This window comes from Periplaneta americana, chromosome 4 (genome assembly GCF_040183065.1).
Source record: "Periplaneta americana isolate PAMFEO1 chromosome 4, P.americana_PAMFEO1_priV1, whole genome shotgun sequence".
In the NCBI taxonomy this organism is placed as follows: Eukaryota; Metazoa; Arthropoda; class Insecta; order Blattodea; family Blattidae; genus Periplaneta; species Periplaneta americana.
In genome coordinates, this window is record NC_091120.1 from 15,520,004 (window position 1) to 15,537,512 (window position 17,509).

At 37.4% G+C, this 17,509-nt stretch overlaps 1 protein-coding gene across 3 annotated transcripts in view; it reads left to right on the top strand.

Moving 5' to 3' along the window:
- The window catches only part of LOC138697553 (centrosomal protein of 152 kDa-like), a 52,764-nt gene extending 38,637 nt beyond the window's left edge, over positions 1–14,127 (top strand). For all 3 annotated transcript variants that reach the window (XM_069822888.1, XM_069822889.1, XM_069822890.1), the window contains exons 15-19: positions 792–908; positions 4,863–5,006; positions 7,971–8,220; positions 11,574–11,883; positions 13,811–14,127. In XM_069822888.1, coding sequence (XP_069678989.1) covers positions 792–908; positions 4,863–5,006; positions 7,971–8,220; positions 11,574–11,883; positions 13,811–13,841 — 852 coding nt within the window. In that variant the 3' untranslated portion in view covers positions 13,842–14,127. The remainder of the gene's footprint in view (positions 1–791; positions 909–4,862; positions 5,007–7,970; positions 8,221–11,573; positions 11,884–13,810) is intronic.
- Positions 14,128–17,509: the final 3,382 nt, after the last annotated feature.

The following is a 17,509-nucleotide window of genomic DNA, read 5'->3' on the forward strand; positions in this document are numbered from 1 at the left end:
GAGAGTGATGAAGAGAGAGAAATTTAGAGATATGAATATAAAAAGAGGACTAGAGAGAGCTATGAAAAGAGCCAGAAAGTTAAATATGAAGAGAGGGTGCGAGAGAGAGGCAAACTTTGACTTGGCTTGCCTTTATGAGGGCTAGACCTGGGGCAGATCTGTACATTAGACATGCATTGGTCTGTTGTGCACCCTATGTGATGAATGTCCAAGTCTGACAGGTGGCCTGGTATTCGTGAATCTGATGCTGATAGGTCAGTCCCTGATGCAGCCAGGTCTCATTTCTTGGACAAGTAGCATGACAAGCCCCAGGGGCCTTCCTATATCAGCATCAGAAACACCTAAGATTCTACCACAGCTAATTTTTAACTATTGCAGATGATAGATTAAATGGAGATGGAGAGTTGATAGAATTATAAAGAGAAACGGGGGTACCCCGAGAAAAATCCTCTGCAACGTATTTGTCCACCAGAAATTCCATCATGACCTGGCCAGAGATCGAATCTGGGCTGCCTGGATGGAAGACGAGCACACTAGAGCTTGAGCCACAAACACGGCTGAGGATAAAGGCTTGGGAGAGGGAGAGAAGGGAATGGAGGGGAGATAGAGACAGAAAATGTGTAGAAAGTGGGAGAGAGAGTTAACATTCGTGAGTGTGTATATTTGATTATGACATCTACAGTCCTACTGGCTATGGCATTACTTCAATGATAATATTCCAAAATGGCATTACGTGATTGCTTAGTTTTTGTTGCCGTACGATACTAATAAATGTTTTGTATCTGAAACAGAGCACCTCAACTATGATAGATGCTGCTACTTCACCATTGAGGAGTCATTCTGATAACGATGAATTGACCAAAGTTGTAGCAGCACTTGAATCTAAACACCATGAAGAATTGGAGCAGGTATCTGTTATTTCCATATCATTATTATATTGGGTCATTCCAGAGTACTCATGTTACATTCAGACACAGTTATGAGTTTATTAGATGTACTAAAACGAAAAATAAAGTTTTTTTTTTTTGGCTTATTTTTTGCATTTAGGAACATTCTTTATAGGAGTAACCAGTAATCGGGAATATAATTAATTATTTGTGATTTATTGATGAAATAGTTGTTGTAAGAAAATATAGCATGTGTTACAACTACAGGGTGATTATAAAGTTCCTATCCATTTTAGTGAAAACGGTCGAAAATGACAAAAAGTTTTATTGAGATAATAAACCCACACACACTGTTACATAGCACATTACCTCACTTCAACATGACCCCCTTCCATTTTAAAGCAGAGCTGCCAACGTTGTGGGGTAGATCAAAAAACATTTGCGAACATATGAAGTGTAATGGTATCAATTGCTCTTCTAATTCGATATTTCACATTTGCAAGATCACGAACTCTAGTCTGATATACCAGCGATTTGATGTAGCCTCACACAAGGAAATCGAGCAGGGTTAAGTCTGGAGAATGCGGTGTCCACATGCGTTGTGATCCTCTGCCTATCCATATTCCTTGGAAGATTTCATTCAAGAAATCACGAACAATGTTCGCAAAATGTGGTGGTGCCCACCTTGTTGAAATACAGTGGTTTCAATAACACCATCTTGCTATAATTCAGACATATGAGATACATGTATCTTTGCTTCCTGAAACATAGAGGGGCCATAGATTGTCATCTTTGTCATACCTAACCACAAATTCACTTTTGGCGTATTTCTTGTCCATTCTAAGGTTGCAATTTGGCTGTTCGTTTGCCCATATTCTGCAAATTGAAGGGTGCTCTACAATGTGTAAGAAATGGGTGTTTGGCAGTAAGTAAAAGTTGTTGTTGTTATTATTATTATCTAATGCCGAGCTTTGGCAACGAAGCCATTGGCGTTCTTGCTCTCCAATATTTCTCTGTGGTGGATCCATCAGGTAGAACTTCACAGGTTATGAGATCATCTTCAGTCATTTCTTCTTCTTTGTTGCATAGAGGGCAATTTGGATTTGTGTAAATTCCTATTTTATTCAAGTGTTTGGCCAAATAATCGTGTTCTGTAAGCAGTCTGAATTTTGCTACTGCAGATTTACGTGGGATTTCTGGAACAATGCAGTAAGTAAAAGTAACTTTGTTTTCATTAACAAAGAAAGGCCTTTGCAAATCTGCGTTTTAAAATTAGTATTATTGATAGTTTATGTTATATTACCGGTTGTTCTGTATGGTTGTGAAACTTGGACTCTCACTTTGAGAGAGGTACAGAGATTAAGTTTGTTTGAGAATAAGGTTCTTAGGAAAATATTTGGGGCTAAGAGGGATGAAGTTACAGGAGAATGGAGAAAGTTATAAAACGCAGAACTGCATGCTTTGTATTCTTCACCTGACATAATTAGGAACATAAAATCTAGACGTTTGAGATGGGCAGGGCATGTAGCACATATGGTTGAACCCAGAAATGCATATAGAGTGTTAGGTGGGAGACCAGAGGGAAAAAAGACCTTTGGAGAGGCCGAGACGTAGATGGGAGGATAATATTAAAATGGATTTGAGGGAGGTGGGATATGATGATAGAGACTGGATTAATCTTGCACAGGATAGGGACCAATGGTGGGCTTATGTGAGGGCGCAATGAACCTGCGGGTTCCTTAAAAGCTATTTGTAAGTAAGTAAGATAGTTTATTTGTATAAGTTTTATGTATTATTCGTCAAAATTTCGTTATTGAATTTGTTATTTTGATACATTAATTGTAGAGACTATATGAGGTATTTGTACATACCTTGTTATTGCAGAGCACTCCTCAGTTATGTTTTTTGACAAAGCCACAAGGGTGGAATGTCGTCTCATCGCTGAATAAGATGTTTCCCATTAAATTGTGAGTTTCTGCAGCCTGAACAAGATCATATCACATTGCTTGACATGCAGCATAATCTTCATCCTCAAGTGTATGCAGAACTTGAACACGATACGCACATTTGTGCAATGAAAATGTAAAATCTTCCACACAGTGATTTGTGGAACATTAAGCTCACAACTGAGACTCCAATTTGATGCATGAGGGATTCGTTCAATGGCTTCCTGCACCGTGTCTTCACGTACAGATGGCCTGCCTTAATGCTCTTTGTCCTTAGCATTTCCTGTGCGATTGAATTTGTTGACAAGCTGGCAAAAGGTCACATTTGTCCTAAATCTTTATGTGATATCAGCTCCATGGCTATCCTCTCGCCAATAACGAACATTGTTGTAGTTTAGTCAACTGTCCGAAGACAGGTTTGAACCTAACAAGTGGCACCAACAGAGCACCACTTATGAAGCAACTAGGCCAGGAGATAATGGGGCAGGGCGGCCAGTTCCTTTCCCCTACCTAGTGAACATTGTCAATACCTAAAACAAAAACAAGATATTTGTGATTTCACAAAAATGGATAGGAACTTTATAATCACCCTATATTTAACCAATAAATCACAAATAAATAATTATATTTCCGATTACTAATTACTACCATGAAGAATGTTTCTAAATGTAATAAATAATAAAAAAAAACTTTTTACATTTTTTATTTTATAGTCCCGTTGCTCTAATTTCCGGCAGCCAATCGCATTGCAGGTCGGCTAATTTAAACGTGTGCGTCTTGTCATTCGCTGATGAAGACGTTATTCATTTTTTAAGGCACGATAAATACTTAAAATAATCGCCCGCCACTTTGGCTCTTTCGTTGGCGTTCGCAGAAAACACATGAAGACTTTATTTTCCGCTCAATTATTTGCTGAATTACAGTGTATTTGATTTATTATCATAATAATAATAATAATAATAATAATAATAATAATAATAATAATGTTTTATTTTCGCTGGCAGAGTTACGGCCATAAGGCCTTCTCTTCCACTCAACCAGCCTTAATCAATACAATACATATTTAAATTACGAATATTTACATTACACTTAAAAGGTTCTCCAGCAATATTCTTCAGTTAAGTTAACGACTAGTAGACTACATATTTATTTAAATTTAGATAAACCTATAAGGTAATGTAGTAACTTAATTTATGAGCTAATTTAATTCAGTCAATTATAATTAATTTGAGATTTGAGATAGCTAGTAAAGTGATGAAAATTAATTTAATATAAGCTTACTAGAACTATGTTACAGGGAGAAAAAAAAAAAAAAAAAATATATATATATATATATATATATATATATATATATATATATATATTTCTATAAAGAGAATATTAATGTAATTGCCATTAGAGGTTTTGTAAATCTATTTAGAGAAATTAATGATAATAATAGGAATGGACAGATATTAGTTTCATTATAATATGTAATAAATATTAATCAGCAATTAATTTGTTAAGTAAGAATTTATGTAATTTTGACCTAAATGAAGTTATTGTCCAACAACCTCTTACATCACTTGGTAGTGAGTTCCAATTTCTAACAACTGAAACTGTATAAGATGAAGAATATAAAGATGTCTTGTGGTAGGAGCTACGACATGATAATGTTTAACGGTGTGGCAAATAGATTCTTTGTCTGGTAGCTTGGCAACGAAAAAACAAAAAAGGCGAACAATACTACCTACCTAGACTTTATAGAGCCTTCACTTCCTAAGATGTAAGCAAAGAGGAGGAGTCACACCGGGAATAACAGCGTCGCGACTATAGTATATCTAATAAGTTTATAAATGTGTCTGAATGTAACGTGAGTTACTGTGGAGTGACCCTATTGTAAATGGTTTATTTTTTTCGGAGTAGAGGAAGATTAAAAGAGTTTAATTAACTCGTTTATTGCACTACTTCAGAGTTAGTGGTTACCAGTTTTCTGTATTGAGTAATGTTCTATATCATTTATGACATATGAATATTGATTTGGAAACAGGTGAAGCAGGAGAGCGTGAAGTGTCTAGCAGATGAACTTTCTGCATGTGAAGCTAGACACAGGCAGCAACTGGAACAAGCCGAGGAGGAGTATTCGCGAAATCTGGCAACATTCCGTGGACTCATTGACAGCAAGACGCAGGAGGTGAATGGACTGTTTCATGGAAAGACTTTGACTAAACTTTCCTCTTTGAGGAATTATTCTCAATTCTAAGCCCAGTTATTTAGATTAGCAGACATAATGGGTCTAGCATAGTAGGTGACCATTTGGATCTATAGTCCCGTCGCTCTAATTTCCAGCAGCCAATCACGTTGCAGGTCAGCTACATTTAAACGTGTGCGTCTTGTGATTCGCTGATTCATTTCTTAAGGCTCGATAAATACTTAATAAAATCGCCCGCCATTTTAGCTCTTTCGTTGGCGTTCGCAGAAAGCACACGACGTTATTTGCCGCTCAATTATTTGCTGAATTACATTGCGTTTGATTTATTATCATAGGAGCTACGACATGATAATGTTTAACAGTGTGGCAAATAGATTCCTCATATGGTAGCTCGGCAACGTAAGAACAAAAATGGCGAACGATACTACCTACCTCGACTTTATAGAGCCTTCACTTTCTAAGACGTAAGCAAAGAGGCGGAGTCATGCCGGAAATAACAGCGTTGGGACTGTAGCTATATTACTCTGAACCTGTATACAGAGCGAACTGTAAGTAATGTCATTAATTTCAGGGGGTTATTCTTTGGGATATTTTTTTCATGAAATTTCGGCTAGTGTACAGGATCGGTGCCCACCCAGCGTCATGATGCACTTGGGGAGCTACGATAGGTAGCGGAATCCAGTTACGAAAGCTAGCTATAACAGCTGAGGGGATCATCGTGCTAACCAGATGATACCTCTATTCTGGTTGGATGATCGTTCACCTCTGCTTGGGCATGTGGACGTGAGGCCAACAGCTGGCTGGCCGGTCATGATCCTTCATGAGCTGTTGTGTCTATTATTCTTTGGAATATTTCAAACAAAAAAGTTGAATACAATTTCATTCGTTTTTATTTCCTTTTTGAAACTGTGGTCACTTGCTGAACTCTGTGAAGTTATTAGGAACGAAATTAGCAACGTTGACGAGGATACACTTAGGAGAACGTCACTGAATATGGTGCGATGAATACAGTTGTGTATGTAAGCAGGTGGAAGACATTTATTTTCAGCATTTGCTCTGAGGAATCTTCCACAGTAAAGGCTGGTTCACAATAAACCAGGAACGAGAACCAGAATGAAAACGAGAAGCAGAGGATGTGAATATGAAAATTTTTGATTCACAATAAAGGCTCATTCACAAAGAAAATTAAACATAACGTAAGCGTTAACTTAACATTACAGTAAAATCAAGAAGTCATACCATCATTCACGATGGGAACATAAACATAACAGCAAAGATACTTGGTAACCATGGAAACATAACAACGACGCCATTTCCTCATATTCTGTTTGGAGTTTGCAAACTTTCATGTTAACGTCTTACGGTAATGTTTATGTCAATGCTTATGTGAATCATTGTGAATGATCCCATTTGGTAGCCTGGGCGCAAACTTCTGTGTTTATGTTACGGTTATGTTTAATTTTCATTGTGAATGGGTCTTAAACCGAGAATGTAGACGACTATGCATATCGATATGCATGTCAATAACGATATGTAAAGTCGATATTACGCATTCTGATGTTATTTGTGTATAATTGACCAATGACGTTCTCTCATGAGTACAAGGCAGCCAACATAAACACAGGTTAACTAACTTCGAAATTTCAACTGAAACATTTCATTAGGTACGGTACTATAAATATGCCCATGCATCTTTATTATCACAACCTATTTTAAGTCTACCATAACGTAAAATAATTACAGAAGAAACATTTGTAATAGAACAAAAATGAACACAACAGTAGTTATTGAATTGAAGCATGAATATGTAGTGTGTAATACAACCAATACAGTAATAAAATATGATTCGCTTCCGATCGGTGTTCAAAGATGCAGCTATTGAAAGCCACGTATTCTCCTTCATTTTCTCATCTTTATACGAGGCGCGCCGCTTATCGTAAACGTGAGGATTTTCCTCAACACTCAATATTAGAATCTCATCAAATAAAACTTGCTCCATGACGCACAGCACAGAACAAAATAATGCATAGGTTATGTCACGGTCTTCTTGCTACAAAATGTACGACGACAAAATAGCTTTTAGATGGCAATAGAATGAATCTATGATCGGAAACGTGAATGCCAAAGTTGAAACATACAGCGTATTCCGAATCTCACCGGTCCGGTGGCATCAATGACGTCACGTTGCAGCTAAATAAGGAACAAAACTGCTGGAAGGATCGATGGCTGTCATGGCGACTGTACAAGTTGTTGTCTGTGCTACGCTAGCAAAATTTTGCGAAATTTTTGTACTCCCATCTCATTCAAAGAAAAGATAGCATAAACAATTTATTTCTTGAACCGGTAGTAATAACGGGTCTGTTGACATGTTCGCTCATAAGCCATTAACATATTGTTTTTACGTTGTGCTCATTACAAACAATACAGCAGAACACACCGCCATGACACAACAGTGCACGATGTTATTTGTCTGCTAATTCCCGCCCTATACAAGAACCAATCAGATTCACTGATGGCGGCTGATGGAGACTGCCACCACCTCTGCAAGTTGATGGCACCGGTGCAACACTGGTGGAGCATCAATGACGTCATCAGTGGAATTCGGAAGACCGTGATGCCATCGGATTGCTCACCGGTGAGATTCGAAATACGCTCTTAGCCAACTCTCCGTTCCCGATCCCGGGCTCCGGTAAGCTTTTCGTTAATTGTGAATGCTCACATTTAAATGTACACATTTTAACAATTTTACCGTTTTCGTTTTCGTTCTGACTCTCGTTTCCGGTTTATTGTGAACCAGCCTTTACTCTGTAATTCAGAACAGATTGCACACGTTTGCTATTATTGTTTCAGAAGTTATGTCATTAAAATTGTAAAGGCTTATATGGATCGCTCTGTAGTTTGGTGATTGAAATGAAAGACTCTGTTAACGTTACTGTATTGCTGTAGGTGGAGGTGTTGAAGCAAGCCATGCTGGAAGAGAGAGACAAATTGCGAAGTGAACGAGAGAATTGCAAAGTGACTGAAGAGTTACTCAATCGAACAAGGGAAGTGGAATTGCTAGAGAAGAAACTGAAGTTATGCGATAGTGAATGGCAGGCAAAGTTGAATGCACAGTCCAGTGAATGGAAAGCCAAGCTTGCTGCGTATCAAAGTGACGTTGAATCTGAACGAGACAAAATGGCAGAAGCTATTGCCGGTATGTTTCACCATGCTCTTAACAACAGTGTACCTTAATTTTGAATCATGTATAGTGCTCGCAACAAACAGCAGCAGTACAAACATGCACTTTCATACATTGTCTTCCTCTCTCACACACAGATAAATACTTCACACATTCTGTTGCTCTCTCTTTTATGTTAAAGTCTGTTTAAGTTGTATATTATTAATTAATTGTTATTTATTTGGATATATCTCTTCTCATCTCACTCCATCCAGAGAGATACTTTGTCATGAGCAATTAATACATTTTCTGCAGTTGTATTTCATGCAAGAGATTTGGATGTGTCTGCTGCCGTGATTCTTTGGATATATACTGCGTGTTCAGTTCAAAGTGTGTCATGGCTCGCTGTATGTCGTCATGTGGCTAGTCGATGAGCCTAGAGAATTCAATCTTCCTACACTTCCGCAGAGGCGTATTACCTAAATGCGAGAGAAGTTGCCTAGCAAGTACGGCGTTCATTCTGAAGATTACTTACCAATACGTATGGTAACGCCAGTAGTGGCAAGAATGTGAACTGTTTGGAAACACATAATGAAGTGAGTTTTTTTTCTTACTGTCGGGATATGGGGAGAGGGTTAAGACGATTACTTACGTATTTGTTAACTTGGACGGTCAACTTGGACACGGAGCATTTTGATTTGTGTTGTGGAATGTTGCCGTACGCAATCGATGATAACAAATACCCTGCGTACGACTTGCCGCGCAAAACACAGTTCGAAAGAGGTTATGGTAGCACACAGACTTACAGACCGCCATCTGTTGCTACGACATTCAAGTTATACCGTACACGTTCTCAAGTTCAGATTGAACGCCTTGATTGATAGGCAACTTTTCTGACATAAAAGCTGAAACTCGCTTCAAATCGCTGACTCACAACAGTGACGTCATGACACACTTTGAAATGAACACCCAGTAGTGTGCTTCCCAGCCAAGATGGGTAGAGATTAAGGGGAGAGGATGGTATTTTTTACAACTTTTTTCCTATTTGGTGTAAAATATTAATTTTGTGTATGTAGAGAGCTCATAGCTGTGGCAACTCAACCAAATAAAAATATTTCGAAAAAAAAAATTATTTGGGGGCCCAAATTTGAAAAAAAATATACCCATTGCAGGATTGTACTAAAACCGATATATCTAAACTGTTTTTAAAGATAGATTAAAACAGTTTTTTGCACTGTATTTGCAAAGGCATGTTCTACAAACTGTCTGTAACAGAATTTTGATATTAGTCCCTACGTTTGTAAAGTAAACAATTAAAATTTAATAACAATTTTCTGATTTCCTTTCTTGCAAACAAACGGACGTAGTTTTAAAATGAAATCAATTAACAAAATTCTGTTACAGAGAAAAGTTTCCTAATAGTCTAAGGAATGTGTGTTCTAAATTTCATGCATGTATCTTTAATAGTTCAGAGATTATATCCATTTTTGTCTGGCAATGTAGTAAAAAAAATGAGTTACTGGAAACCGATCAAAGCGGGTGTGTGATTTAAAAATCCATAGCGCAGGAAGTTTAAAAATGACGTCTCAACATCCGATAAGGACACAAATACCCACAAAATGTTATGCAATGCATTCCACACATATCAAAGGGTATTTTAAAGAAAAAAGAGTTTTTTTTTTTGAAAATTTAATTTACCAGAAACAACAATAAAAGTGAGCGAGTGATTTAAAAGTCCACAACGCAGGAAGTTTAAAACTGGCGACTCAACATCCGATAAGGGCACAAATACCCACAAAATGTTATGCTATGCATTCCACACATATCACAGAGTATTTTAAAGAATTTTTTATTTTTTGAAAATTTACTCATTTTTCACCAAAAAATACCATCCTCTCCCCTTAAATCTCCATTCCATGTGACTGGATGTTTGCTCTCTAGTAATAGTATTCATTCATTCATAGTTTTCTGACCAAGAACTGGTCCTTCACTGCAAACCCACCATTTCCAATCTTCCCTCTTTTCTGCCGTCTTCTTACTCTCCACACATGATCCATATATCTTAATGTTGTCTATCACCTGATATCTTCTTCTGCCTCTATTTTTTCTCCCGTTCACCATTCCTTTCTGTGCATCGTTCAGTAGCCAGTTTCTTCTCAGCCAGTGACCCAACCAATTTCTTTTTCTCTTTATCAGTTTCAGCATCATTCTATTTTCTTTATTTATTATTCTATCTGCCTATTTCACATGCTCCATTCTTCTCCATATATACAGTGAAACCTCTCATTTACGGATATCGAAGGGACATAACAATCTGTCTGCATCTGGGAATGTCCTTTATTGGGAAGGAGGCTCCCCAATCCAACAGTAAATTTATAATATGCATTATGTATTCCTTCATGCTTTAAATGAAATGTATTACTGTAGTTTAATTCTAAATACAGTATACTACAGTAAATTCTTTGCAACTTTGAACTGCAGTAGATAACACTGAAAAAGGAAAGTACAGTACTGTGCCATACAGTTTTATTCTAGGTCTACACTTATGCAGTACTGTAATTTACAGTTTTCAACTTAACCTTTACGTTCAGGTGCCATGTCTCTCGAAACAGAACAACTGGTTGAAGTGAAGAGAATAATCCTACTAACCCTATCATGTGTTGAATACAATTTCACGATCTCGGAAACCTTGGAAACCATAAGAGAGGTTAAATTTTATGACTTTGTTTATCCACCCGCTTTCAGCTAACAAGGGGTAGCCGGCTGGGCTAGTGGTAGCCTACTAGACCCTTACTGTTTTTTTTTTTTTCATGTTGAGGAATTTCTGTACTAAATTTTCCATTTTTGCAACACATCAGGTCTTTAAATCCAAGTTCTGTCCGTATTCAGGAGGTAAAGCAAGCTTTAGGACTGTGAAACAGCTGTCCGTGTCCGTGTCTGAGAGTGTCCGTAAACGAGAGTTAAATTTATCATTATTTCTATATTATTTCAGTTGGGACATAAAAGTCTGTCCGTATATGAGGAGTGTCCGTATCTTGGAGGTGTCCGTAAGGAGAGGTTTCACTGTACGTTTAAAATGCTTCTACTCGCTTCTCTTCACTTCGTCATAATGTTCATATTTTTGCCCAATACAATGCTACACTCCACACAAAGCACTTCACTAGTCTCTTAGTTCTTTTTCCAGAGGTCCGCAGATGATGCTCCTTTTTCTACTAAAAGCTTCCTTTGTCATTGCTATCTTCCTTTTGACTTCCTGACTTATTACTGCTTACTTGAGAAATGTGGGAAAAAAACTTATTGTTGATGAGAGAAAAGACATGTGTATTGTGCATACTGTATGTATTGTACCATAAATGAGATTTGAGCTTGCAAAGGAGGAATGTTTACAGGTTGGGCTGAAGAGTTGCAAACATTACGGAAACAAACTGAAGACTCGGAGAGGAAGTTGCTAGAACTCCAGTCCAAGTACCAAGCAGCAAAAAAGACAGCTCGCCAGTACAAGGCGTGGGCGGACAAGAAGGAGAAACACGTGGAGCGGGAATGGCATCGCATTACAGTTGCTTTCCAGAATGCTTTGGAAGTTCTGCATGCCAAAGCAGAGGCGGCCCTTAAAGATGCTGAGGGTGACAATCCTGTTGCTAAGCAGCTGGAAGCACAAATTCAAGAAGTGCAAAAGAAACTGTTACACTTCACACAGAGGTGACTTTTATTCATTGTCTTAAGGAATTTCTGGAATGAATATTAGTTATACAGGGTGTTTCAGAAATACTTTGACAAACCTTGGGGGCATGTTCCTCACAACAAAACAAGAAAAAAAGTTCATATAAACATATGTCCGAAAACCCTTAGTTTTTTAATCGTTAATGAAAGAGCATAATGAAAAATCTGTTAGATATTGTCAGCTTAGTAGCAAGTGTTGCAACTTTAATCAATTCAGAGACTCGTAACAATGAAAGTGGAAGCAACAGGAGACCATTTTGAACATTTGTTATGAGCAAATCTAGTCTTTCAGGTAAGGTTCCCTGTAAAGCAGATTTGAATAATTTCAAGGGAAAAATTGTTCCGGGGCCGGGTATCGATCCCGGGACCTCTGGTTGAATGTGCCAGTGCTCTACCAACTGAGCTACCCGGGAACTCCACCTGACACCGTCTCAACTTTTCCCTTTATATCCACACAACACGCGTGGGCTGATGAAATGCCAGAGACCCACATCGAGTGCACACAGACTCTGTGTGACTTGGAATTCCAGAGTCTGTGTGCACTCGATGTGGGTCTCTGGCATTTCATCAGCCCATGCGAGTTGTATGGATATAAAGGGAAAAGTTGAGACGGTGTCGGGTGGAGTTCCCGGGTAGCTTTGTTATGAGTTTCTGAATTGATTAAAGTTGCAACACTTGCTACCGAGCTAACAATATCTAACAGATGTTTCACTATGTTCTTTCATTAAAAAAAAAAAAAAAAAAAAAAAAAAAAAAAAAAAAAAAAAAAGGACTTAAGTTTATGTGAACTTTTTTCCCTGTTTTGGTGTGAAGAACTTGCCCCCAAGGTTTGTAAAAATATTTCTGAAGCACCCTATATTTTAGATACAGTGCAGGTGTTCTTTAAAGTGAGAAGGTACTGTCTATCTCGACAATGTTATTTTCAGTTTGGGTGCACATTATTATAAAAACAAGATTTTTGGGGAATGTTTTTATATTCTTATCTTTAATAAAGGCTGTGTGATGTATCTTGTCTCACTGTGAAAAAAAAAGAGAGAAAGACGATATGTCTTACTTCGTCTGTGTTGTTATGGCGATGGGGCAGTGGAGCAGTACCGTCCATCCATCCAGTGGCGAAAGGGACTAGTTGATACATTCTGTAGCGCAGAATAAAATAACAAAATATCTCTCTTCGTACTGTGTAGTTCCGTCACTGAGCTTGTCTTTCAAGAAACTGAGTTCCGGCAGCCTGTACAATAACAAGGTTTTGAAAAGAATCCTGAAAATTTACAACCCTCCTATAATCTCCACCCTCATTTGAAGGGACTTGGTTTTATTGCTACTGAGACAAGATAAACCTTACCAGGTATAATACGAACTACAAATTGAAAAATGTTAACAGATATTGAGATATATATTTTTTAAAATCACACAATTTTTTTTGGCTAAAATTTAATATCAATATTCTTTTTAAATATTTCCAAGAATCTGACAGAAAAAACCGTACCTATTTTTAGTCTCTTGGGTCTTGTTAATGCACACAAACATTTTCATTTATTTTAGATGAACAGTTTTTAAAAGAAATGCACCGGAATAATTTTTTCTCACATTTACGGTTCTTATATTTAAAAAAAATTATATCTCAGTAGCTGATAAGACTCTTCAGTTTGTAGTAGGTATTGTTAAAAATAAAGTTTGTAAAAACATTCCCTGAAAATCTTGTTCAGATATCTCTAACAGTTTTTTAGTAATGTGGACCCAAACTTCTTGAAATTAACATTGTCAGGATGGGCAGTGGTTCTTATCTTAAATTGGTAGTCTTCTGTTTCCGTATCTACCAACCCATACGATTTTATGTGTTCTCATGCTGTGTGTATTTGAAAAAGGACTGTTACAAATTTGTTAACCAATTTTCTTTGCTTTTTAGGCAAAAAGAAGAAGATTTGTCTCCTACCTGACAGCTCGAATTTTATGGTAGAACTTTATAGAACGTTGAGAACCTTGTGATCAGATTTGATTGCGATCTTGATATTTAATGATCCTGCATTGATATGTTGAAGATGAATTAGTTACGACACTATGGATCATGTACAGATTGCTCCTTGAGGACAGCTGGTTGCTGCAGGTTCAGATTCAGTTGCTCCTCAGAGGATGTGGCAGATGGAAATGTGCTGTCACATGGGTGTTAAGAAGTGGAAAGCTGTTATGTATAATATTGTACAGTTTAATAAAAGATTTGTTATACAAAATACTCATGAGTTGTTATTTTGTTGTGTTAAGTTGTGCTGTTCTGTCCGTGTTTATATCAGAGTAATAAGTAGAAACTATTATATTTTTCTCTGAAAAGTGTTTCAGAAATTTCACATATTAACCTGCTCTGCTATTGGTATTTCTATATCCGTGAAAGATTTGCATTCAAGTATTATGTGCACTTGAGTCTAAGCAATGTATGGTAAAATGAGCCACTTAACTTTAACCTTTATTTATGTACTTTTCTCCAAAGAAAGGATGGGCCGACTCTTGGTGGTGGGAAGTCTGTGTTCTATAGTAAAGTTACCAGATGTCCACTATTGTGGTTGAGGGGTTAGCAAGTCTAACTCCAAAACCAGTGGGCCCGGGTTAGATTCCCAGTCAGGATGAGTTGCCTGGGTGAGATTTTTCGGGGTTTTTCCCTCACTCCTATGAATGAATATCAGGTAACTTTATCAGGCGATTGCAACCCCACTCATCTTCGCCACTTCCTTTCCTCCCCTATCATCCTTTCATTCATCATCCCCTTACTTCTTCTGGTTTTCAGATCACTACAGGCGCCCTCTGAAGCTGCTGGCTCTCTCGACCGGCCTCTGTGAATTGTATTCATGTGATGATGGATAGCTTCTGCAATGGAACTCGGGGCAAACCTCCATGGGGGAGGACTTCTGCCTCAGACCGTTAAGGGAGCCTTGGGGGAGGGGTTTGCCGAAGCAGGAGTGGAATATGGACTCTGTTGGCTGTAGGGACGGTCGTTAAGGGGGTCAAGTGGTTAGATCGGTGCACATAGAGGATCGGTGGGCACGCAACTCATCCCATATAGGGGGTGTACAATAGATCTCGGGTCGTAGTGCGTGGGATGTTCCCTCCCTCCTACAAGAAAAAAAAAGTTACCAGATTGTTTTCACAATTTCCCGGGACATATCGACAAAATAAAAAAAAAAAAACTGCTTCTAACATTTCTGTTATTTTGCCATGGGCTTGCATTGTTTTTACACACTTTAAAACATTAAAATACTCATTCTATTTACACACACAATAGTACATTATGCCTATAAAGGTAGTAATTAAGACGCGAGTATGTTTGTTTATGAAACGAGCGCAAGTGAGATTTTTTCTGAGGCACGAATGTCATTGACCTTGATATAATCTAGAGAATAACATGAAGATTAGTCTTGGTATAACCTGGAAATTGATTTAGAATTGAAAAACGAGATGACAAATTGAATTTATTTGAATATTATTTACAATTAACGCTAATTATTATAGTAACAGAACATAACCTTCTGCGACAGTATTGGATTTCCAGCCTCCGTGACTTTTCACTAATTGTCTTTCGATTGCATATCCGAGAATAATCGATACTTGCGGTTTTATAATGGTACAATGGTGTTTTCTCATTGGCTGAACAACTGAATTATAATGAATAGGTGTACTTTAATGAGGTGCATTAAAGGGCTACTACCAGGTGTGTAATTACTACATTTCGGCATGGTTGAGCATAAAATATGTATTCATTCTACTTACCTACTACTTAAACTACCAGCACAGATATTTTTCAGAAGAGTGTTTTTTTAAGTATTAGGGTCCGGCAGAATGATCTCCCCAGTTTGAATTGGCCGCCATACAGATTTCTTGATAGTTTCACTTGAGTGCCATATATCTTTGAGCAGCACGTCTTTCTTTGGATAATTGTACTTGCTGCTGTAGAAGATGCCATGTGCTCGATTTTGCGAGATTGTAGATTTATTGTGTGTGTGTGTGTGTGTGTGTGTGTGTATATATATATATATATATATATACATACAGGGTGCGTCAGAAAGAACGGATGGATTTCACATGGCAAGAAAATTGTAAAGATTCATGAAATCAAAAATTTATTGTTATCAACATATTCACCAATACATGCAGTTTATTTATGGAAAACAACATTATCCATATGATGTCCTTGGCTTTCAATACAGGCATCGAGGCGTTTTCTGATGTTCGCCATCACTTTCACAGTCATAGCTGGTGCAATTGCCACGATTTCTTCACGAATCGCTGTCTTCAGTTCGTCCAGTGTATGTGATCGATGTTTACAAACTTACGCCTTCAAATGGTCCCAAAGAAAGAAGTCACAGGGCGCAAGATCTTACCGTAGCCTCGGACAATCTCAGTGCAATAGAATTTCGTCCAGGTGATTTCTTCTTTAATGTTGAACCTGTGATACGAAATGAAGCCACCCACCGCAAAATTGTATTCCGAGTTGGAATCCTAGCGTGACATCCGATGTCGAAATGAGTCCTGAGTGGCGATCACAGACTCTTCACAACGTTGTACACCAGACCAACACCATATTCTCAACTGAAACTGCATTCTATGGCTGAACCAACAGTCGTGGTCCCCCTCTCTATATCTCTCTCCTCGTTGCGTATTGATAGTTTGAAATCCATCCGTTCTTTCTGACGCACCCTTTATATATATATATATATATATATATATATATATATATATATATATATATATATATTTAACAAGCACATATAAATTTCTTATGGACTGTTAGAAAACAAGCAATGAGAACAGAAGATTTTATTATATAAGAAAATATGTATGAACCTAAGCTACTTCTAAAATAGTGAACATCTGAATTGAGACACTTACTACATTGCAGTACTACGAGCTTTGTATTTTTTTTTTCAAAGAAGCTCAGCTATGATATGATGCTAGCCATTAACTCTACTGAAGCACTGTGATCCCAGTCAGGTTTCATGTGGCTGAAGAGATGATAATCACGTGGTGCAAGGTCTGTTGATCCTTGTGGTACCATCTACTACCTACTCCAATTTCTTCTCTCTACCACTTTCTATAACCTGTCGCAACATCTGACCCATCTTAATGGTTATCACTGCAAGTCCTAAAGTATGCAGGAGTGAAAGAAGTTTATTGCAGCTGGGTCATTCCATAGAAAATTTTAAGAATATGCCAGTGATGTCATGAATTTTTTTGTGCTTTTAATATAATCAAACTGCCAACTATGACCGCCACATCATTAATGTTTTAGTCATACTGATGACTGACAAATGGATGGCAGTTACGGGCTATCCATAATTTGAAATATTCTAGACACCCTATATGAAGTGTTATCGAAACAAAAGAGGTCACCATTGTAAACCTGAACAACCATATTTTAATATCTTAAAGACTAATTCGAATAATATTAAGGGATGCTTATAAAAACACCTTATTGAAAAAAAAAATTGAATGCAACATTTTAAATTCATGCAAATTTCATTTGTATTGAAAAAATCTTACTCTTAATCCATCTCCCAAGTTTTATGACCTAATCTCAAAAAAACCTATGAGTAATTAATAAAATTATTAATTTTTGTTC